The sequence below is a fragment of the Strix aluco genome, chromosome 6, assembly GCF_031877795.1.
Source record: "Strix aluco isolate bStrAlu1 chromosome 6, bStrAlu1.hap1, whole genome shotgun sequence".
NCBI lineage: Eukaryota > Metazoa > Chordata > Aves > Strigiformes > Strigidae > Strix > Strix aluco.
The window spans coordinates 31,073,887-31,097,203 of record NC_133936.1 but is presented as its reverse complement, the minus strand read 5'-3'; the positions used below and the strand labels follow the sequence as shown (position 1 = coordinate 31,097,203).

Genomic DNA, 23,317 nt, shown 5'->3' with positions numbered 1-23,317 from the left:
GTGGATCAGTGGGGTTTTAACTGCCTCAGGGTTTAAGCTGAAGTGAAACGCAGTTTATTTCAGCAAAACACTGATTGCTGTATGTGATTACTAGCCATAAGTTAGGGTGAAGATTTGAAAGAGTACTGTCCAGTGCTGTTGATTGCAATTTTTAGCTTGCACTATCCAGGATTTTCAGGAGGGGGGAGTTTTGCATCATACAGAGTATTGAAATGCATCTAGTTTGCCAAAACATAATGGTCACTTTTGATCATGGTGAATTCATAGTTGTGTGACCCATCACATTTTGAGTCTTCTGAGTTAGTATGGCTACCACACTTGAAGTCTCTTTTGTGCCACAGATAGAAAATGTTTTGATGTTTTGTCTGTTAGTAGAATGTATGACATATTGTAATAGAATCGTGAAGTTTCTGGCTTGCAATTACTGTTCAGACTTGGTGCATTCTCTTTTTGTATGTTTAGGTAACAGTCACATTTTTAGCAGTACAGAGTAAACACAACAATTTTGACCTTGTTTGCGGGATCTTGTTTTCATTTTTAAGTTTGGTAGATAGAGAACATCATTGTGTTTTGTTGCTTTCTCTGCAGAGACTTCTGCCTGGGTCATCTCCAGTTAAATCGTAGGTAGGTAAAGGCAGTCAGAAGAGTCTAAGCTGAGTTCTGCCTTGAGTTCCCTGTGAAGTATAAAAGACTGGTAAAGTCTCCCTCACTCATAATAAGGTTTGTTCAAACACATTTTACACTACTGTTTATACTCTTCAGTGTGAATATTTTGCTTGTATGTGTTGAGGGTTGTGTTTATATGGCTGCACACTGTAATACTTGGGTGCATGCAGTGGTGCTTTGTCAGCACAAGCCCAAAGGCTTAGCACTGTAACCACAGCTGCCATTCAGCAAGGTTGGTTGACATTTCTGTGTGATCTCCTGTGGTGTATTGTAAGATAGCAGTTTGAAAGTCTTGGGGGAGAATGGGTCATTTTTATATAATTTAGATATTCATTGCTCTTTGCTGTCCACACTGTACACCTTCAGTGTAACTCTAGCAGTACCGAGTTGTGCCAGAAAGAAATCAGCCTAGAGCAAACAAAAAAAATGTGGTTGGTGTCTCTTAAGGCTTACTGATGGCATACAGAAGCATATGCACATGTGCACACTCTCCACCTACAGGGTCTGTTTATACATTTAAGTGGAACTAGTGTAAAAAGGGTCATTCTGTTGGGGAAGTTGGTATCTTGGGAAGATCATGATCTTAAAGTGGGATTTGTAACATCCACAAGTCTCTGGTATGTAGTCCCTCCCGACCATCAGTTTTTATGCAGGAGCTGTCTATCCTGCAGGAGCTGTGTATCCTGCCTTGTGCCAGTAGAGGCCACAGTCACTACAGTTGCTGAGTAGTCAGTAGCCTCAGCATTTTTGCTTCCTCAAGACCAGCCTTTCTGGAAGAGATGAATTTTTGGCAGGCTGCTGTACAAGGAATAGATTGGGTCACTGAGACAGTTCTAGGGAAAGCTGAAGGGACAAAACCAAGGTGCAGGGGAGCTGAGGGAAATTGTAAAGACTGTAAGTTAGCAAAAGGACAGGAACATTTTGGGGAAGGGCGAGAGAGGAAGAAATAAGAAGTGAAACAGTAAAGACAAAGAGGAAGAACAGTGCCAGGAGGGCTGGTCCTTGAGACTGCTGCATGATGGGAGAAGCCTCTATCTGGAAAGATCCAACCTGGGCTTGGTCTTGTCCGAAAATACTTTTCACACAGTGCTGATCAGGGCATGCTTCCTCTTTCAAACTGCAACTGGAGTCTTTATTCAATTAAGGCGCAGAGGAACTGATGCAGGAAGAGAGACGCTGAGGCATTGGAATAACATGAAGACAGAACCATTTTGGACCTGAAGATCAGATAGCGCTTGTGGTGTCCTGTGCTGCTCCCAGCCTTTGGATAAAACGACGACTCATGCCAGTGAAATAAGTCAGACACGTTTTCTGAACTGTTGCTAGCATATGTCTTTCGGAAGGAATTTGTATGCCTCATTCTATCAAAGGGTATGTTACAATTTTGAGTTTATAAAGGTAGATAGCTTGAAATCAATCAGAGATTTCATTGCAAAATTTCAACAGATTGTGGCTCTCCTAACTGTCTCTCCTCATAATCCTGACTTCACAAACTTCAGAGAGCCTAGTAGCTGTACTGATTGCTGACCATGTATTTCCTGCTGCAAGAAAGATACCGGTAACCAGCAGATCATACTGAGAACCTTACCATTGAGGGCAGAGTTCTATACTTCAAAGAGAGTGAAAATGCCAAAAGTTATTGCTTAAATTCTCTTGTAAGTGGGGAAGTAATAATTTCAAATAAATGTTTAGGTTTGCAATTCCCTGTATTCACTGAGTACTGCTACTGAATTTGGTGCTGATAGTTGACTTTTTTTAAATTTAGGAAATAATCTTCCATGAAAATACCTGTTAAAAATAGGCTAGTGTGAGTTGGAGAGGGACTTCAGAGAAAGGAGGTAAGTCATGGAGGATCTGGTGACACAGCAGGACAGTGGGACTAAGATATTTTTAAATGGGAAGATATAATTGATTCACCCTTCCCTCACTGTCTTTTAATTAGGATTCATATATGGGAGCAAATGTACCGAGCTGTGCTGTATGCTAGAAAGTCCTGGCTATGCTGCTGAGTCTGTCCCTTTAAAACAAAAGCAAAACCTGGTTACTTTTGTGGCTCATTTGCCAAGTCTTCTCACAAGCACTGTAATAATTAATTTCCTGAAACAGGAACTGTGATAGGTGGAGTAGGGAACTGTGTGACCACACCTTATTACTTTCTGTAAGTCGTGTGACAATATAGACCATAGTACAAAAAGCAGTACTTTTCCTGAAACTTTGGACACTATGGCTGTTTCACTTTTTTCAGAGTTGTTCCAGCAGTTCTCCAGCCTGTCCTCCCATGTAAGTGATGTAAAAATAATAATAGTAATAGTATTGTTTATTATTAAACGGTTGTATCAGTTGTGTCTTTAATTTAGTAAAGTGGGAAAAAAAAGAAGCTGTTACACATTGTTTTAGTGTGCTCCCTGTATTTACAGACAGGCTTAAATGCAGTGTGTAGGTGGCACATCTGTTGTAATTGCAATAATTTTGTGGGTTTGAAACTTACAGCATTTGAGAAATAAGAATGAAAATTCCCTTTACCAGAAAGATTTATAAGCACATGCCTTGTATCTTAAAAAAGGCATGATTTATGTGAGAAAGAAACTTCATAACTAGCTACCAAGAAAGTATTATTCTCTTTCCTGTGTGGATATAAAAATATATGGTCAGATCTGAGATCATTGAATCATGAGGTTAAGCACATATGATTCATTCAGATACTAGTGGCTTTGTGGTGACAGGGGCCGAATGGTATGGATTCTAGTCTGTTTAAAAGTTCAGTTTGAATGTATTTAAAGAGAACAGTATTAGTGTGTATGCTGCATCACAACACATGTTTTGCTATTAGGTTTTTTGATAGGCAAATGTTTAAGATTCAGTTGTGTATTCACTCTTGCCAACTAACAGAATGCTGACCAAGGGCATGCCACAAAAAAATGCTTTGCTGTAGAGTAGCCCTTGGAAGAGAGGGGAGTACAATTGTCTGCTAATTATTTTTTTTTTTTTAGTATTTACAGTAGTACTGATTTAGTTACTCAGCCAGGCTACCATGTAGTTATTAGCCCTGAGGTCAAAACACTTAACAGTAGCAGTAACATTAAAATGGATTGCCTAATATTCCGGTAGTGTAGGAGTAGGAAGTTTTGATTTGCTGTTGTCAACTTTTCTGTCTCCCACTGAGTTCAGTGGGACAAGAAACCTCTACTGAATGCGTTTCTATAGAGTTTCTCTTCAGAGATTCCTAGGTGTCTTAGATCTAAGGCAGAGAGAATGAAGTGGCAAATGGTTCTCCCACCAGTGAGGCAGTGGAGGTGGGTTTTTTAAGTGTCAGGGTAAGATAGTTGGATGGCTTGTACTTGATATTTTCTAACTTTCTCTTGTGCTCAAAAGTTGGATCCATAAGCCAAGTTTAATATTTCTGAAGCTGCTGGAGGAAGTGGTGGAGAAGGGAGGTGGTATTTGTTGCTTAGTGAAACAGAATTAGTTTGACAAGAATTCTCCTGGCCTTTTTAAAAGGGTTGACATGATCTGTATTTGATTTGAATATTACAAATTGATTGAGAACTGGGAACTGAGTTTTACTTGATGCAGATAATCCAAAACAGGAAGAGGTGCTTTGGCGAGACTGACCAGGGTCAGAAGCAGTGTGTAAAGAAAGGAGAAGACAGATAGCTTAGAAGAGTTATACTCACATGGACTCTTATCTTTGTTATGATGTTATGATGGTCTTTGTTACGGTGTAAAACCTGGCAATCTCATTTAATACATAGTCTGTATTTCAGACTGGCAAGTGGGTCGTGCTCCCAAATGGGATCAAACCTCAGTAAAACCCGAAACAACAAAACAAAACCAAACCAGCAGCAGCCTGCCAGGATTGTACATCCTGTACATGGGTACTTCCCACTGTCTAGACACACCATAGGAAGCCGTGACTTTCTCTCAATTTTACTTAGTACAGAGTTTTTTATATTCCTTGTTAAGTCAAGAGAACTGAAAGAGCTAAGCATCAAAGCTATGATAGCAAGACAGCTTCTCTCTGCTGAAGTACTCTTGATTGCATATATTTATTTTGAGCTATTCTACATGATGTGATACCTTTTATAATCATGTTGTTGCACTACTGTTACTGACAAATCAATTTTTGTTTGTGTTTAGATCCCAATCCTCATGTGAAATGAGTACAGACTTCCACAAACTCCTTTTTGACATTTCTGAGGCTTTGATCACAGATGAACTGGCAGCTCTGAAGTTCCTTAGCCTGGAGCACGTCCCCATGAGGAGGCTGGAAGCCATCCAGGAGCCCAAGGCCTTCTTCGAAGTGCTGCAGGAGAAAGACATGATTGAGGCAGGGAGCCTGGCCTTCCTGAAAGAGCTGCTCTACCGGATCAATCGGATGGACCTCCTGGCTGCCCACCTGGGCTCCAACCGAGAGGAGATGGAGAGAGAGCTTCAGATCCCGGGCAGGGCAAAGGTGTCAGCCTATAGGTGAGCACAGAAGTAATAAACCTTTGCATGCAGTTCTGTTGTGTATTGTCTTGCTTTCTGTCTGCATTGTTGTCTTATGAGTATCCCAGCATAATTGTATTTATTACAGCATGACTACCTGCCATTGTGTGTTTTACATTTTGCAGTTCATATGTGCAACTGTGGTGTCTACTTCTCATAGATTTCTTACTCAGTCTATCTCTGTTCTTTATTGCCAGGCAACTGCTATATGGAATTGCAGAGGACTTGACTCCAGAAGATGTCAAGAGTGTGAAGTTTCTGCTCCAAAAACAAATACCAAAGAACAAGCTCCAGGATAATGCTGTATGCAAAGTGATCTTAATAAGTTTCTTGCAAGGCTAGTTCAGAGTCTGCTAGTTCTTGTAAAAGGAAGGAAAGGGAAAGCAGTCTGCTCTCACTAAAATCTGTTATGGAAAGAATTGTGATATTATCTGATAGCTGCTGTGTGAAAGAATGGACCCTTTTTTTCTCATTGTATCTTTTCCCTGTCCTTTTTCGCTCTTCTCTTGCTATTTTCTCTCCACCACCTGTCTCCCTAATCTTTTCTTCTTGCAAAGCCCATCATGCTCTTCCTTTCATCTTTGCTTGGCATTTATAAGACAGTTGTACATATGCTGTATCTAGGAAGAGTGATGTTTGCTGGAGGAAAAACAATGTTTTGGAGACAGCAAATCGAGTTCTAATGTGAGTTCAACCACAAATTTTTGTGTCATTGGGTACATTTTCTTCTTTATTTTCATTTGGGGTAACAGCATTTTGTTAACTCACGCACAAAAGTATTAAGAGGTTTGATGAGCTAGTTTAATACTTGCAAATAATGAACAGAGTTATAAAAATGCTTGGTATTATTAAGAAGCTTCCTTAAAAGTCCTATTTGTATTGTGACATCTATAGGAAAATTAGCAGATTTACCTCCAGCTTGGTGGACTATTGAGCTTTAAAAACCAAAATTAGCCCTGAACACCTTTTCTGTAATAGAAAATGTAAAATGGCACAGCTAAATGACGTAACAGCACTTCATCTGAACACGGATGCCATGTTGTTATCCACGTCAGTGCTTTGCACTGCTGAAACGTGCAGGACAACCTAGCCATAGGCAATTTCTAATGATCCTGTCTTAACCTTAGTGATGTGTTTCTTCAGTTGCATTGCATCCTGACCCTTGTTTTAATGAGGTTTGGAGGAAAAATAAATTGGTATTTAGATGGTCAGTCTTTGGGAATGAGCATGTTGTCTTCTGCTCTGTCCAGAACTGTCTGATACTGCAGTTATTGAAGGTCACTGTATGAGTTTGGGTTATATGTTTTTGTTTTACTAGTCAATGTTGAAGGTCTTACTGGAAATGGAAAGAAATGGGATGATTAAAGATGATGACCTGGAAATGCTGAAAAATATATTAAAGGGATTTAGAGCTGACATAAAGAAAAAAATTGATATCTATGAAGAAAAAATAAAAGGTAAGTTATTTAAACTGCTGCTTAAGAGTAGACCTGGGGGTTTTTTTGATTTTTGTGTCTCCATCCTTGGCATCTTAGGAGTCCAGCGGTAAGAGAGAGACCTTACAGTATCCTAGGATAGGCAGAGCAGCTCTTGTGGTACCTGTGGTTTCTGAAGTTTTCTGCTACATCATTATCCTATCATACCTTCTTGTATCGCTCCTTGAAAGAGAGACCTTCTGTGCCTTGTCTGTCGTCTTCTCCCTCCTCTTTGCCTTAAATGCAATTTTTCTCTTCAGGAAACAGTGTAGTGCTGTTTTTGGACCAGCATAGCTTTTCAGTCACTGAAAGAGACTGGAAGTGGCAGTTGTCTTGGGGAAACTTGCATTGGGAGATTGTCAACATTTTCTGTTAGCCAGGCTGTTTGCTCTTAGTCAAAGTCCCTGCAGACCAGGTACTTGGCTAAAGTGTAACCATTAGTTTTCTGTACCAGATGTGAAATTTCAAGGACTTTGGTACATCTGGGCTGTTGCAGCTGAGGTGGTGACTTCTTATACCACATCTAGGCCTTACTCTTTGGGAAACAGGATGTGTCAGCCAACAGCTGAGACCTATTAAATTTTTCCCCAGAACATCCTTTTGAATGACTCAGGACGTGTTTCCTTAGACACATCTATGCAGCCCATGCAGTTCCCTGCAGAGGTACCAGTAGTTTCCCCAGCATGTCTTTGTGCTGCTGACCTATGCTTGTGTCTCTAAAAGAGCACAAGAAAATTGCCAAGGGTGGCTGGTGTAAGCAGGCCCTGTATCAGGGGACTGGCTTTTTAGTAGTATTGTTATTATTTTGTCCCCCTTGATAAGTAGAAAAAGAGTGTGTCTGTTAGATCTAGTTGCCCTGACAATTAAATTCCATTTAAACACATCTGTGTAACTTGTAAAAGGGGTACTGTGATTTATTTCCTTGGGTAGAGTCATGGGTTTGAAGATTTCTTCACTTATTTCAGACAGTTGTATCCAAAGAAGTGTTCTGTTGCTTTGAAGAGATCTTCCTTTATGCTGGCATTCTGCATCCTTGGTGCGTCCACCCAAACAGTAAAGTTTTCTGGAGAAGAGACAATAGCCTCAGAAGTAAATGAACTAGCTGTAGTATACCACTGTATGAAAATGTGTCTGCTCTTCCACTTACGTATCCAATAGTAGAGATGCTAGTGAATGGCTTGCCTGGGGTGACTGCTCACATTCAGCCTTTTATTATCTGATCTTGCTACCAGTAAAAGAGCAGAGAAGAAATGGAGCACAGCTCTGCACAGCTTCAATAACCAGCAGTCTGTGAAAATGGAACCCTGCTTGGCCCAGCTCTACAAAATGATGGTGTCTCAGTGATGTGGAACCCACCCTCCACCTCACTCCTTGTACTGTTTTTTTTGAGTGTTGAAATATGCACAGTGGAAGATTTATCTTTTTAGTCCTAAAATGTTCTGTTTATTTTCTCCCTCTTAGAAAATGATTCTAAGGAAAAACTCCACTGTCCAGTGTCTGAGTCAGTGCATTCAGCAGGACAAGGAGCAGAGGGGGTGACACCACACCTGGTGAGAAATACCTCAAGATTACCTTTAAAGTATTTATCCAACTCCTGGAAGGGGGGAGCATGAATTCTTAAGACTAAGCAGGTGGAAGAGCTAAAAGGGAGGGGTTCTGGCTTTATATGTAGGCCTTGGATCAAATTCTATTTTCAAAGCAAGACCGAGCCTTGTTCCTTTGTAAGGAACTGGATGTCAGCAACCTTTTAAGCAAGAACTGAAGGAGTAGCTGTTGTATGAAGAAAACCAATATTAACAGTAATGGAGACTGGGACATTAAAGTCCTGGCCAGGATACTCCTGGACAGATGGGAAGAGAACAACAGAAGCTGCTACCTCACTAGAAACCCACAAGGACTCTCAGAGGGAGTGGTAGGGTGCAGGAACTTTTCCTCTGCACATGCAAATTTGTGTTTCTGGATACTCATTTTCTCCCATGCTGAAATTACATCCTAACCACAGAGAGAGAGGAGGAGGGATTCAGGGAGACCAAGCAGATTCCTCTCCCCTGTAGCTAGCTTATATTCTTAGACTTTTCCTTTCTTCTGTCTTGGCCTCGTGATTTTTTTGCGCTTGGACATGAAGGACCAACAATCTATGTATAGCATATTTCTCTTTTGTATGCTTGGCACTGCTTTCTTATCAGCTTTCTTTGTTTCTACAGCTTGTGGAATCATATAAGATGAAAAATAACCCCCATGGTTACTGTGTGATTCTTAACAACTACATTTTTAAAAATCCATATGAAGCCAGAGAAGGAACAGTGAAAGATGGAGGTAAATACTTTTTTAATCCAATTACTGTTTGGTTTTTTTTCTCTGATAATTCTCTGAAAGAATTATCTAATCTTTCCTGTGAAGAAGAATCATGTCCACTGAGCTCCTTTGCCTCCAGAGTAACTGGAATGACAGTCACAGTAGAAATTGGAAATATGCCACTTCAACAGTTTAGCTGATGGCTTAAAGAAGGAACCACTTTCTGTTCTAGGTAAAAAGCATCATCTTAATTGGTCATATGTACCAAACAGTGAAGGAGGGATTACTATTCCACCTTTTCACTTTTTGATTGTTTTTAATTCTTAGCCATCATGGAGTAATATTTTTAAGTCTTTACATTCTCTTTAATGCTCAAATAAATGCTACTGCTTTATAATTTTCCTTAAAGCCTGTCTTCCTGCAAGAGTTGCTTTTAAGATAAACAAGAGTTTATCTTAAAAAAAGTAAAATCAGTTTCATGAAAACACATATCACTGATATTTTAACTCCATCCAGGCTGTCTGCAGACTGCTTGCTTTTCCCAGCTACTTTCTCACCGCCCACACACCAATTAAGTCTACATTTGCTGAGAAGTCAGCATAGCATTTGTTAGTGGGTTACCCTGCCTTCCTTCTTGCTGTACTGATCATTCTCACAGAATGAGGGACCTACTTCATTTAAGAGTGGCAGAATTTGTCGTTCTAAAGAGGTACCTCTTCTTTAACTTGCTAAATGTTGTTCTTAAGCATCTGAGATTACTGTGCAATGAACAGTTAAGCTTGCTTTAATACAGTAAGCTTCACTGATTTGTACTGATTAATCAGATAATCTGAAATCTGTTTTTGTTTTAGATAATGTGATGCTTAACCCAGTTGTGTTTTAAAATTCTAATTAGATTTGTTTTTCTAATTAGATTTGGCGGGCTAAGAGTCAGTCAGGTGAGTTTATTGGTGGAATCTGAACACTTCTGCTAATATCTGGTCTACCGCACACATACTGATGTTTCAGCATCTTCCTTGTCACTATGTTTAACAAGTGCCTTCTGACTTTTCTGACAAGTGCCTTCTGACTTTTTTTCCCCAGAGGCTGTGAAGAGGGTCTTTAAGTGGCTTCAGTTTGAGACAGTTGAGCACATGGATCTAGAAGCAAAGCAAATGCATGCAAAAGTTAAAGAATACAGCAAAAAAGATCATAGTAACATGGACTGTTTTGTTTGCTTCATTTTTTCCCATGGTGAAAAAGACAAAATAAAAGGTGTTGATCATGAGTTTGTAAATATTAAAGATTTACTCTCCTGCTTCAGTGGATCTAATTGTCCTTCTCTTGCTGGCAAACCCAAGCTGTTTTTCATCCAGGCTTGCCAAGGCTCTGTAGGTCATCCAGCTGTGACAGTAAAAGAAGACTTTTCTGGGCATCTTGAGACAGATGCTACCCCTCTGACTTCCATTCCTGATCAGGCTGATATCCTGGTTGGCATGGCTACAGTGGAAGACTATGAGTGCTACCGCTGTACAGAGATGGGCAGTGTTTACATTCAATGCCTCTGTGACAAGATGGAGTCACTTTGCCCACTGTAAGTACTATTTTTAATCCATGTACATTTGGGGTATTGCAGACATACATAACTTAAGCATGCTGTGCTGAAACATCAGTGTTTTGCATTTGTGCTATCTAATACTTTTCACTTGCAGGACAGTGCAGAACAGTAATTATTCTGGAATTGGGCATTTTTTTTCTTCTACAGATGAACCAAAGCACAAGTGACTTCCCCTAGTTTGCCTATGACAGAACCAGGGTTGTAATGCTGGAACATTACACATAAACAAGTGTGTGTATGTGTGTGCATGTTTTTTAACATTTTTTGACTGATAAATTATTTTTCTTTCAGTGACACCTGATGAGAGGTGAATTTGTTGAGTGACTACACAGACAAAAAAATCAGTGTTCTTTAGTCATAATTTTCATTGTTGCCTCCCTCCCATCCCCATCATAAACTTGATTTAGAAAATAGGATTTCTCTTCAGACATCACTTTCTCATGGTGTCTAGAAGAGGGCATGGAGAATCCATATGTTTGTTTCTGTTTCACATTAGTGTGCTCTTCTGACTATAACCAAAGCAGGGCACTGCATCTGCTGGTGAAGTGATGCTACATGGAGGTTGTTTTTATTTCCCAAACACACTGAATTCTGTGGTTACACAATGGAGTGTGCAATTTCAGTGACAGATAAGGTGAGGGGAAGATAATAGCCTTCCCTGAGATACCACTTTATTGGAGCAAGCATAGATCAACTTCTTGGCCTAGTTGGCCTAGGCCTTCTAGCTGCAAGTACCATGTATTTCAATGTAACTTTTCTTCGTTTTTGTTCAAGCCGCAAGGATCTCATAACCATCCTGACAGAAGTGAACAAGGACGTGGGAAGAAGAGTATTAAATGGATGGAAGCAGATGCCAAAGATAACATCAACCCTACGGAAGCAATTGATCTTCCAAATTCCATAATGTCAGTCAATTGAAAAGTAGAAAAATAAGAATACACTCAGTTAGGAATCACATTTGGAATGGGCTTCCACAGGGAAGAGATTTTGCAAGAGAAATAATCTGGATCTGTGTAGTTTAGCCCCAGTTCTTCAAGGGGCCATGGGACCTACATTTTCCAATTCCTGTGTTTAATCAGTCTCCTGGCATCTGGATCTGTAGCAGTCTGGTAAGGCCGTGGAGGAGTGCTGATCTGGCTTTCTGTCCTGCAGAAGCAGTGGAGTCTGTTCAGTCTGAGTTTCAAGTGAGGCACTTACAAGTAGTATGATTTTTAAGTTATTGGAAATGCTAATGAAAGTTCTGTTTCTGTCCCAAGTTGTTATAAGTCCCTGAAATCTGAAGAAAAGAACAGATAGATTCAGAATGCTAGATCCCTTCCTAGGGAGCATGTGTAAGTATGTAACTTAGTTACCCAGAGGTGAATCATTGTCTGTCTCTGGAAGCTGTGTAATTTTTCATGGAAAATAACATCCCTATCCAGAAGGACTAAAAAAAGATGATTATGATAGTACAAGTTTGGTTCTTTTCCTCCAAATACTTGGTTTGCTTTATGTTACTAATTTACTTGGCTAAACAGCACTGCTGTTTAGGTTTTTTAATAGTAAGGATTCTAGTTGTGTTTTTTCTCCGAGCTCTTAGGGGACATTGAAAACAGTCTGTTTTGAATGATTATCAACTGATGGAAGGAAGGTTTCATGCCATTAGATCCACTGGTCTGAGATGCCTTTTCCTCCTGGCAACTGACTCTAGCTCCTGTGGACTCTTGTTTCTGTTGTAATAAATACTCCTAGTTTTCACATCACAGTTGTTTTTGGTGTGTTCCTCTTTTGGATAAACTGACCAAGGGACAGTCAGCATGACAAACGCTTTCACTTCAGCAGAAGTTACTTTGCTCTCATTGAAGTATTCAATGGCTGTCATCCCAAGGGGTAGCATATTGATATCCCTTCATTAGCAGCTGGAGAGGTGGTAGGAAAGAGTAAGTTTAAGTTCAGGACTTTCACGATAATGGCAGCTGATGACAATGAGGCTGTTCTTACCTTGCATCCTCAGCAATGTGTAGGTGGTATGTGGGAGCTGTCTGGGATTCTAACGGCTACATTCCTTTTGAGTTTATAACAAGATAAAGAACAGATTTGAGACACTTTGTAACTTTTATTTGTTTTAGTTTGTGTTTTTTTGGAAATCCATGTCTAGCCATAAAGCCTTTATTCAATCTTGCTTGTGTTCTTGAAGCGAAACTTTTTTTTTCTAATTCCACACAATGTGTTGGCAATTGCATTTTGCTCCCCTTACCCTTTTTCACTTTCCAAGTAAAAGGGAGAGTGCCCGTTCTTAGAGTCAGAGCTCTGTTCACACAGGTTTCATAAATAATAAATAGACATTACAAGCACTATGCAAATGAGAGTGCTGTTTATGGCAAAATTTACCAGAAGGTGTTACCAGGTAAACTGTTCTGTGGCTGACATTTGGTTAACCATTTAGACAATGTGGCAACAATATATTTACATTTTTATACTTTTTCATAAATGAGACCCAGATATAAAGTTAGTAATTAGATTTGTGAATGTTGTTTTATGATAAGGAAATACAGCTTAGGCTGAGAGAGTTGGGATTGTTCGGCCCAGAGAAGAGAAGGCTCCAGGAGACCTTACAGAGGCCTTCTGGTACTTAAAGGGGCTACAGGAAAGCTGGAGAGGGACTCTGCATCAGGGGGTGTAGTGATAGGATGAGGGGTAACGGTTTTAAACTGAAAGAGGGTAGATTTAGATCAGATATAAGGAAGAAATTCTTTACTGTGAGGGTGGTGAGACACTGGAACAGGTTGCCCAGAGAAGCTGTGGCTGCCCCCTCCCTGGCAGTGTTCAAGGCCAGGTTGGACGGGGCTTTGGGCAACCTGGTCTAGTGGAAGGTGTCCCTGCCCATGGCAGGGGGGTGGGAACTAGATGATTGTTAAGGTCCCTTCCAACCCAAACCAGTCTGTGATTAAGTGAAATAACTGCTTCTTCTGGGAGAAACTTGCTAGAAGGTGGCAGCTGCTCCAGTAAAGTTGTGAATCTGCAGCATTTCTGTTTTTTCATATTTCTGTGTCAGAGTCAATACTCGCAGACCAAGTTCTTTCAGATATTCTACATGAGGAGGAATTTGATATCAGATTCACTTATTTGGTATATTTGGTGCTACATTAGATTTTGATTTAGTAGCGTGATACAGCCACATACTGAAATCACAACATAAGCATAATTTAGCAATTGCAATATACAGTTGAATCACAATACAAACATGATTCTCATTACTCGTCTCTATGCTCACCATCATGACACTGAGCATCCACAGTCATGATGGAACGTGGGTTGAAACCAGCTAAAGCCCATTGCTCTTTTAAAAGTTTAAATGTTTTATCAGTTTTAAAGTTTTTATACTTTTATGTTGGGCTGAGCCACATATTGACACCCCCCATGCTGGTCTGGCTAGCTCAGGAAGACATTATTCTTTATTAACTGTTTTGGAGTACCTGATGAGGGTACTAAGGTTACGCTCCAGTCTCTCTGATGTTGAGGTAAATTGAGCTTTCTTTATGATACATTCTTCCCTGAGATCATTGTTTTTTTCCCTTCTCTGAGCTGTCCTCCACTGGGGGGGGGTGCTGGTCAGTCACACCCTGTCATTAAATTGGCATGATACTTTGTTCTACCTTTTAAAATCAGGCCACCTCCATAGCTAACATTATTGCCTGCTGATGAAGACCTACTAGAAGGGAGAGAAAACCCTGTCAAAATCCTCTAAAGGACTACAGGAAGTAGCCATACTGTGAATTTATGTGTGACTCATGCGGTGATCAAGGAAGGAGAAAACACTTTCAGTTTTATGGTTCTGAGCAAAGTATGCTCACACAGGCCTGTGGCAGGGTGGCTGATATGTTCTTGCATGTATTTGTGGCCCTCCCACAGAACTGAGAGGTAAGAAGGAAGTTGGATCTGCAATTTTCTGTTTTTCCTCTGTAGCACAACTTGGAGAATGGTGAAGGGCAATCACCTTTTCTGAAGGCCCTCAGCTATAGTTACTTTGCCTGTCCTCCCTTCAACTCTTGGCTGGGAAGCCAAATGTTATAGCAAAACAATCCTGGCTCTCAATTCTGTGCTTTGTTTTCAGCAAGTGGAAGCACTACCACCATGAAGTGGAGTCAGAAGGTTGGTAGGAAAGTGAAGTTGGTGAGTTGAAGTCCTGATGCTGTTTTGAAAAGGGAAATGCTTAGAAGAGTTGGGGAGGACTGTTAGCTGCAGAAGCCGAAATAATGTTATTCAGTGGCATGAATCCCCGCCCAGTCATTTGCATCTTGCTACTTATTTGTTCAGTTTAACACCAGTTTCCCAGAGCAGTGTTTATACCTACCTTCTGTGGGAAGTTTGTCATTCACTCCACTGTAATGGTTTCAGGGTGACTTGCTAATGTGTTGCTCTTGGGATGGGTTTGTGGTACATGTGAGGAGCTTGCCCATGTTCAGATTGCTGCCAGCTTCTCCCATTGCACAAGCTGCTGTACGTATGTGTTTTCCCACCATCTATATAATAGTTCACTCTTAGTTCTCAAAGTGGTGTGAAATTCAGGTACCGTGGAGTTTTGATTAGTTGAGCTGTTGGCTATGTCTGTGATCTGTAATATCACCTGCAGGAATCTGTGAAGCTCAGAGAGAAGCGGAAACAAAATACACACCATTTAAGAGATTAAGCGATGAGCAGGGAGTCCAGAGCTAGATTTTTCTCAGGACATGCTGGGTGTTCAGCCATTGCTGTTTACCCTTTTTATTCTGACCCCTAACTAACATGGGCGCATTCTCTCTTGAAATTACTCAGATCTGCCTCTTTTCAACCAGAGATATGTCAAATTATGAGCAGAGAATGGCATGTTTAATCTGCAATGACTTCTATGCACTAAAAAATACAGTTCAGATCTTTGGGATTTCCCAGATATTAATATCTGTGTGTCCTTTGGTTGTCACCGTATCTATTCTGTTATTGACAGCCACAGGAAATCCTCAGGCCTCAAACGTGGCTGGTTTTTGTGGGTGCCAACTGTAATACATTTCTAGCTAGGTGGAAGGTTATTCTGGACATGTCTTCTGAGCTTGGCCTAGGTCTTTTGCATTAGTTTTATATTTGTGTAACCACTTTGTGTTTAGGCCTGATCTGTCCACCCTTACCAGCAAAAAGGGAAGGATCTATACCTTCTTCAGTCTATTTACTAGGAAGAGCTTGTTTAACATGACTTAGGGGCATATCTTGCATAGGGTTTTGAGCATTGATAAGCCACTTCCAGGATAACAAGGTAAAAATTTCTGCTTAATATATTGTCAAACTGTTTTTTCCCTTTTTTTTGGGAGGAAGGGACTCTGGTTTTAAAGCAGTGCTTAGTGAGAACACTTTCTTTATCTGGAGAGTATGGATGCTCTGAGGGTTGCTCTCCTGCTCAAGGTGAGCATGAAGGTGTTAATATTCATTTTCAGAAGGATGAAATGCCAACTGGTGAAATTTCTTCCATCCTTCCTCCCGTGGTTGTGAAATGCTATCTGTCAAGAGTGCTGCACCAGAAGGCGTATCAGAGGTGGTGCATCATCCCAGGGTCTTGCACCATCGTGCAGTGCTCCTGCAAGCCTGCTCCCGTTGCTAGAAGGGTCTTCAGCAACTCTGGGAGGGGTGTGAAGGGAGCTGCTTCCACGGCTGTAAGGGTACAGGGCTGAACACCTGCATAGAGTGTGCTGCAGTCTGCCAGCAGCACCAAAACGCTGCAAGGAGGAAGTCGAGCGTTGTGAGTTCTTCCTGTTTATGTTAAGATGGCAATGAATTGTGAGTGCCTTTAAACTAGAGAGAGGTGATTGCAGAAGCCCGGGCAGAAGGAGGCCTTTAGACCTGCAGTAGTAGGTTCAGTTTTCTCAAGAATGGACTTGAGAATAGTCAGCGCTTCGTAACTGTGGATGGAGGGGGCCTAAAATGTGTCTGAGACGAGTCCTCTCTGGCAGACGCGCAGTTTCTAAGTTAAGTTGTGGGGTTTTTTTTGTTTAAGTTAGAAATCCAGAGGAACTACAGCTCCCAGGGGCCCGGGCGCCGCCTCCTGCCCGCCCCAGCCCGGTGGCGGGCGGAAGCGCGGCGGGCGGCGGGGAAGCGCCCTCAGTCCTTCCCGGCGATGGAGCTCCCCAGGCAGCGGCTGCTGGTGGTCAGCGAGGAGCTGGACGAGGCCGAGCTGGCAGCTCTGAAGTTCCTCAGCCTGGAGCACGTCCCCATGAGGAGGCTGGAAGCCATCCAGAAGGCACAAGACTTCTTCGAAGCGCTGCAGGAGAAAGGCATGATCGAGGCGGGGAGCCTGGCCTTCCTGAAGGAGCTGCTCTACCGGCTCGGGCGGATCGACCTCCTGGAAGCGCAGCTGGGCTCCAGCCGGGAGGAGATGGAGAGAGAGCTCCAGATCCCGGGCAGGGCGAAGGTGTCGGCCTACAGGTGAGCGGCCGGCGGCGCGGGTTCACCGGGCGGTCCGGGGCGGGGGGCGGCCGGGCCCAGCCTCGCCTCGCCTCGCCTCGCCTCAGCCGGGAGCAGCTCGCGCTGTGGGACCGGCTGCCCTTCTCGAGGGGTCGGTGTAAGCTTTCACCGGCGATTTGAACACCAGGCTAAGGTTTGGAAGCACACAAGTGCCTTCCAGGAGAAGCCATACGGAAAGTTGAAATTTCTGTCCAGGAAAAGGGAGAAAACTCAAGCCGCACCTTTCTGAAATACTTACCAGCCCCCCATGGCCTCCCTGCCCGGGTGCTGCGTGGTGTGATAAGTGACTGGGTGTGAGTCTTTGTTCTCAACTCCAGAAAGTTTCAGCGTGGTTTTGATTTTAGGAAAAACAGATCTTTTTAATTGCAGCTGAAAATGGTTTGACTTCAGGCTGTCCTGAGACTGACATCCCTCCATTTAAAAAGGGAAAAAAAGGGGCATGTGCTTGGGGGTAGTGCTGAAGGGAACAGTTCAACAGTACAGCGTTAAATTGTGCTAAGGGACGTGCTTGGGAACACAATGAAATGGTGTCCTCCACTTGTCTTTCTAGATACCTGCTCTTTCAGCTGTCAGAAGACATCACCGAAGATGAACTGAAGTCTTTCAAGTTTCTTTTGGGGAAAGAATTACCAAAATGCAGGCTAAACCCTAAGACAGTAAGAATTTATTTATTTATTTATTTATTTAATGCTTATTATAATCTATAGAGGCATCTGGGTTGCCATGAGGAGAATGAGTGTCACTCTCTTTATGGTGTTACTCTTTTTGTGGTGGTACTCTTTTGATGGTGTCACCCTTTTTATGGTGAAAACCATAAAAAAAAGGGTGCACCTGGAAAGGGATTATAGGCCTTCCAGTCCATATGGGACTTGTCTATGCAAGTGTTATGTGTAGCTTTTGCAGCAGCGTCACAGCCCAGAGAGCATGGGCCAGCCGTGCGCTGGGCACAGAGGCCTTCATGTCCACGCACCATACAGGACTTGGGGGACTCAGTGGCTTTGATCAGTGGAAGACTGATGAGCACATTCATTCATCTTGTCCAACTGATTTTCTTTTAGCTGCTTTCTAAGCCATTTTCCATCACAGAAAATCACTCGCTGTGGCTATTACTTTATGCTTTTGTTCTTTCTGTTTCCAAACTCAGAAAATATGGATCTAAGCAATAGATCCTTACTAAGGCTAAGGTCCAGGAGCTTACAAATAGCCTTGTGGGACATCCAGCTGCTCTTACGCTATCTCAGCCTGCAGTTCCGACTGCTGGGCACTTTGTTCTGTCTAATGAAAACTTCTGGCGTTTTCCTTCTTTTCTTAGAGGAGAGACTGTGACCATGTAGTAAATCTTTGGAGTGACCACTGTGCTCTGCCACTCACTGTTTGGCAAGAGCTCCTGTCGCTTGGGTCCCCTTTTGCTTCTGAGCCATCTCAACACCATACTCATGTGGTTATACCCATTTTCACCATTGCTCAAGATGGTCACTGCAGTGATTGTTGTGTTTCAGTTAAAGTGCACAAGATAACCACTGGAAGTCAAATGAATTAAAGCAGTCATTAAAAATGACATTATGTATTCCTGCATGATCACCATTAGATCTTGTTAGATCTCGGCATCTCTGAACTGCGGAAGGGAAATTAGTATGTTTTGAGATGTTTGTACTTACAGGTTTTGTTGAACTAGGTTTAATTGGCTCAGGTGAAGTCTCAACTGAGCTACCAGTCAGCTGAACTGACTCTGTGGGTTGCATGTGCTGTCAGTACAGTACATTAAAGCTTAAGTGCATATGCACATGCTGCAACTTCCCTCCCAGTGACAGCATGGATGTGCGCTAAGAGCAGACTACCTTTCTGATTACCCAGACAATGCTCGACGTTTTCATTGAGATGGAGAAGAAGGGGATTTTGGGAGAAGACAACCTAAGTATGCTGAAGAGTCTCTGTGCAGAAATTAACATCATCCTGTTGAAGAGAATTGAAGAGTATGAATTAAACCTATTTGGTAAACCAAACCAAACCAAAAAGGCCTCTTTCCCATAGTCATTCTTAAAGTGACTTATTGGTGTCATACAGGACTAATACTGAATGCTTTTCAGGTGAAGAAGAGATGTGCATTCCAGAGGAACAGAGGGGCAGCACAAGAGGCCCTGAAGGTAATTGAAACTCAAAAAATTGATGTTTAGATTTTTTACTCTTCTTCAGCTTTTGGACTCTCTATACCACTTGTATCTCACTTCTTTACACAGGTGCCTCTTGAAAAGGTGATCAAGTATCCAGTTACTTACTGATCACAATACATTTTACTCCCTTTTAATTGGCTATCTGGTGGTTTATAGCTAACAGGAACAGCCATTCAACCACAATTCAGTGTTTTCAGAGAACAGTTTTACCCCGGGAGGTACTTGTGGAGATGGAGAATAGTCACAGAGCTTCTCTCCTTTCTCTAGTGCTACATTCTGTACTTAAACTTTTTTGTTTGTATTCAGCTCATGCCAGATGGCTGGCGTCATCTGTGGCGCCTGATTCTCCTGGCAGTTGGAATGAATCTTCCCAGGTAAGTTAGATTGTTTCTTAGAAATGTCATAGTTTTGTCTTAGAAGAGATCATCCCTCCATGAGGTGAACAGTTATTATATGCCCAACTGTTGAAAGCACTGTTTAGAAAAAGAAAAATGCACCACTCTGTAGCATGCTTTATTCTGAAGCTAAATCACAGGCAGCAGTTGCTGCAGCGTTAAAACTTCAGAAACATTTGCAAGGGTGAAAAGTTAGGCCGAGTTTATTATACCGGGAAATACGCAGCTGACAGGTGGCTGGGCATGGAGAAGTGGGTGAACGCAGCACCCTGTGTGGGTTGAGTGTGATGGTGTGGGTCTGGGGGAGGGGCCTGCTGTCATGCGGTGCACAGACTCCCAGAGGCGGTGGGGCAGCGCATTGCCAGGCCCTGGGAGCAAAGCTGTATAGGGAGAGCTGCCTGGAGAGAAAGCCAGCTGGCTCTTTACCCTGCTGTGCCACTAGTGAGGGCTGAGAAGCACCTGGAGGAGAGCATAGTAGTTTCACCAATAGTCTTTCTTTTCAACAGCTTGAAGCTTACAAAATGACTAGCAGACCCCGTGGAGTGTGCCTGATCCTCAATAATCACAATTTTGCAAAAGCCAGGGAAGCAGTGCCGGAACCCAAAAACATGAAGGATCGGAATGGGACAGATGTGGATGCAGGTACAGTGAACATTAAAGATGTAATTGCATATCTTCAAAGATAGAAACCTCATTTCTTTTTCTGTACTATAGGTCTGAATTTCAGTCTTCCCTTTCTAGGATACTTTTGTTGTAGTGGGCTGGGTTGGCTCAGTTTCCTATGCTGACAAACCCTAATCAATTCATCAAGTGTTTACTGGCTGACTCAGAGCAATTCACTAACATTTTGCTGTTGCACCGAGTTTACTACAATCTTAAGCAGCAACCTCAGCCTGGACTTTACAAGCTAGGCTAGCTTTGTATCAGCCTTATGCATACTACTTCTAATATATGCAGAATCAGAAACAGATTTGCTGCTGAACCAGAACTGGCTGTTAGTTGTTTAACATCCCACATTAAAAAAAAAAAAAAAAAAAAAGAGGGAGGATGTTGCAGTTAGGGACTTGATTACCTTGCTATGCAGGGCTCCTGATTTTAGCAGGCTGTCCTGGGGTCTGTGAGATGGCTGTATTTGCACTATCTGTACAAAGAGAGAAAATCCATCAATGGGCTTTCCCAGATTTAATTGAACTCCGACTCAATTCATGAGTCAGAGTGCAAGGTTTCTCCTCCTGTGACACAGATACTACCCAGATGGGTAGTGCCCTCTCCTCTTGGTTAAAGCAGCTGCACTGTTCAGCACCTTTCGAGAGATCAAGGGACTAGCTGTAAAGTGGGTGGGTGAAGGAGATACAGCTTTCTTATAGTTCTGCACGCTTTCCAGACAGAGGTGATAGTAAACAGCAAGACTGCAAGGAAGCCTTTTAATGAGAGTTAAGGGAACTCAGTAGATATGTGATTAGTGATTAGACTGCTAGATTATTTTCAGAGCAGGAATGTAACTACCGGCATAGTAGTGTAGCAGGATTTTTAAAAAAAATTGTTTATCTCTAGAAATGCAATTTGCAATTGCAGAGTCCAACTTTCATGTAATGAAATGGCTCCAATTCTCCTTCTGTTTACTTTCCAGCGGCTCTGAGAAGAGTCTTTAGCAAACTTCATTTTACAATAGCAGAATATAGAGACCTCACCGCAGAGGAAATCCGTAAGATTGTGAACATCTACCGGTGCGAAGACCACAAGGACAAAGACTGTTTTGTTTGTTGTATCCTGTCTCATGGGAAAAAAGGCATTGTATATGGTGTTGATGGGCAGGAAGTACCTATCCAAGAACTGACCACTTCTTTCACTGGACAGAATTGCCACTCACTTGCTGGAAAACCAAAAGTCTTTTTTGTTCAGGCCTGCCAAGGTGATGCTTGCCAGAAAGGTGTGACCATCGAAACAGATTCTGGAGAGCAAGACTCTTCTGTAGAAACAGATGCAAGATTTCAGCTCGACTGCATCCCTGCAGAGGCAGACTTTCTCTTGGGCATGGCTACGCTGCAAGATTACGTGTCCTACAGAAGCCCACGGCAGGGGACCTGGTATATACAGGCATTGTGCCAGCACTTGGAGTACAGCTGTCCTCGGTAATTATGTTTCCATAAGCTTGTTTCTGGCAATACCTGTATTATCCTTCTGAATGACAGGAGTTTGGATGCAGAGGTAAAGGATATGCAGTGGGAGTGCTTGCTCAGAGTGAAAACAGCAATGTAGGACAGAGCAACACCATGCAGACTGTTCAAAGCAGCTTAGCTAAAACTGCTTTGAAGCCTGTTTAAAACAGGAGCCATTAGCACTGGTATAGCTCAAGATATATAAGAATGTGGTAATTTTTCTGATATTAACTACCTCCCTAATACAAAATGTACTTGTGTTTTTGCAGAGGAGAAGATATTCTCACCATCCTGACAGCAGTGAATCAAGAGGTGAGCAGAAAGAGTTGCAAGCCGAATGCAGAGAAGCAGATGCCACAGCCCAGTTTCACATTGAGGAAAAAGCTCATCTTTGCTGTCAACTAAATGGGAGGGAACTGCATGGTAGAAGGACCTGCACCACCCTGGAATCGGCTGGTATCAGCTAAAAACATAACAGACTTTCAGTGTCTGTCTTACCACAACAGCAAATGATTTTATTGAAAAAACAGCTGGGGAGCAAAAGCCTTAAGAAATTTGTGTTAGTATGTGTGACATTTCATACTTGAGAGCATCTCTGAGCTGGTCTCCAATTTGTAGTTTGCTAGCTAAAATATGCTCAGTGTCCTCTATCAGCTGTACCACATTGCTGTTGCTTTGGTAAGGTGTCTTCTTTTAAAATTTGCATTGGAAAGATAACTCTTATGAGGCCTTGTGTGTTTTATGCCTAACTTCTGCAAAATAAAGGTGGGGGGGTGCTGCAAATTTTACAGGATATAATCAGTTCACATCACTGTGTTTTGTTACTTCTCCCCACCACTTAAAATCATTCATTCTTAGTGTCTTGGTACACCTCAAGGAAAAGTCAAGAACTTGTCCTCCAGCATCCTCAGCAGGATGGGGCCGTGACCTGCATTTCAGAGTGCTCTTAACAGGGAATAACAGTTGCTGAGGTAGAGCTTCATGTTTGAAGATCTCCAGTTACCCTGTGTTCACTTGTTGATCTTTGAGTCTAAGCACAGCAAAAGAAGAAATCACTAGGTAAGTACCCAGCTCCTTAAAAACATTTTTGTATTGCCTTCTGTCATTAGTGTGCACACAGGGAATTTTACAAGCTCTGAGTAGAAGCTAAAGCTTCGTTAGTCTCTCTATTTTGTTTTTAATATGTTCATTCTGTTACACCCTTGTTACAGCTTTCAGCATTAATGGTATCAATGCAGGTGATTATTTAACTACACAGGTAGATCCTCACTGGAATTATTTTAAGAGTCTAAATCCTTCCCTGGACTCCTGTGCTAAATACTTTTTCTCTCTTTGGTACCAGTTTGTGTCTGTGAAGATAACAGCAGAGAGATTAATAGACTGTGAGAACAATTAGAACCTTAACAAGCGGCACATGCAGCAAGCAGTTACAGAAACAGGCAAGTCTGTGCTTCCAGATTTTAGGAATAATTTTCCAAGGTAGTTGTTGATGCTTGTTTAGGGATTCATCATGAAACCATTGAGAGTTGTGCTAAAGCAAGGACAGCTTATATACAGAAGTTTGTCTGTTACTTGGGCATGGCAAGAAATGTGCAATCCAAGT

General features: G+C 42.0%; 1 protein-coding gene across 8 annotated transcripts; it reads left to right on the top strand.

Annotated features, from left to right (window-relative positions):
• The first annotated feature begins 1,838 nt into the window (after positions 1–1,838).
• On the top strand, positions 1,839–22,509 carry CASP8 (caspase 8). 8 transcript variants are annotated; one of them, XM_074829451.1, is made up of 10 exons: positions 1,839–2,037; positions 2,912–2,946; positions 4,804–5,133; positions 5,352–5,457; positions 6,473–6,611; positions 8,091–8,179; positions 8,834–8,945; positions 10,008–10,497; positions 11,296–11,426; positions 16,527–16,632. In XM_074829451.1, the coding sequence occupies exons 1-9, from the start codon at positions 1,996–1,998 to the stop codon at positions 11,423–11,425; spliced, it is 1,473 nt and encodes a 490-aa protein (XP_074685552.1). In that variant the 5' UTR covers positions 1,839–1,995; the 3' UTR covers position 11,426; positions 16,527–16,632. The 8 variants fall into 8 exon arrangements, with proteins under 8 accessions (XP_074685552.1, XP_074685550.1, XP_074685549.1 ...); XM_074829449.1 differs by having other exon boundaries at positions 16,523–16,631; XM_074829448.1 differs by lacking the exon at positions 16,527–16,632 and having other exon boundaries at positions 11,296–12,258.
• The last annotated feature ends 808 nt before the right edge of the window (positions 22,510–23,317 follow it).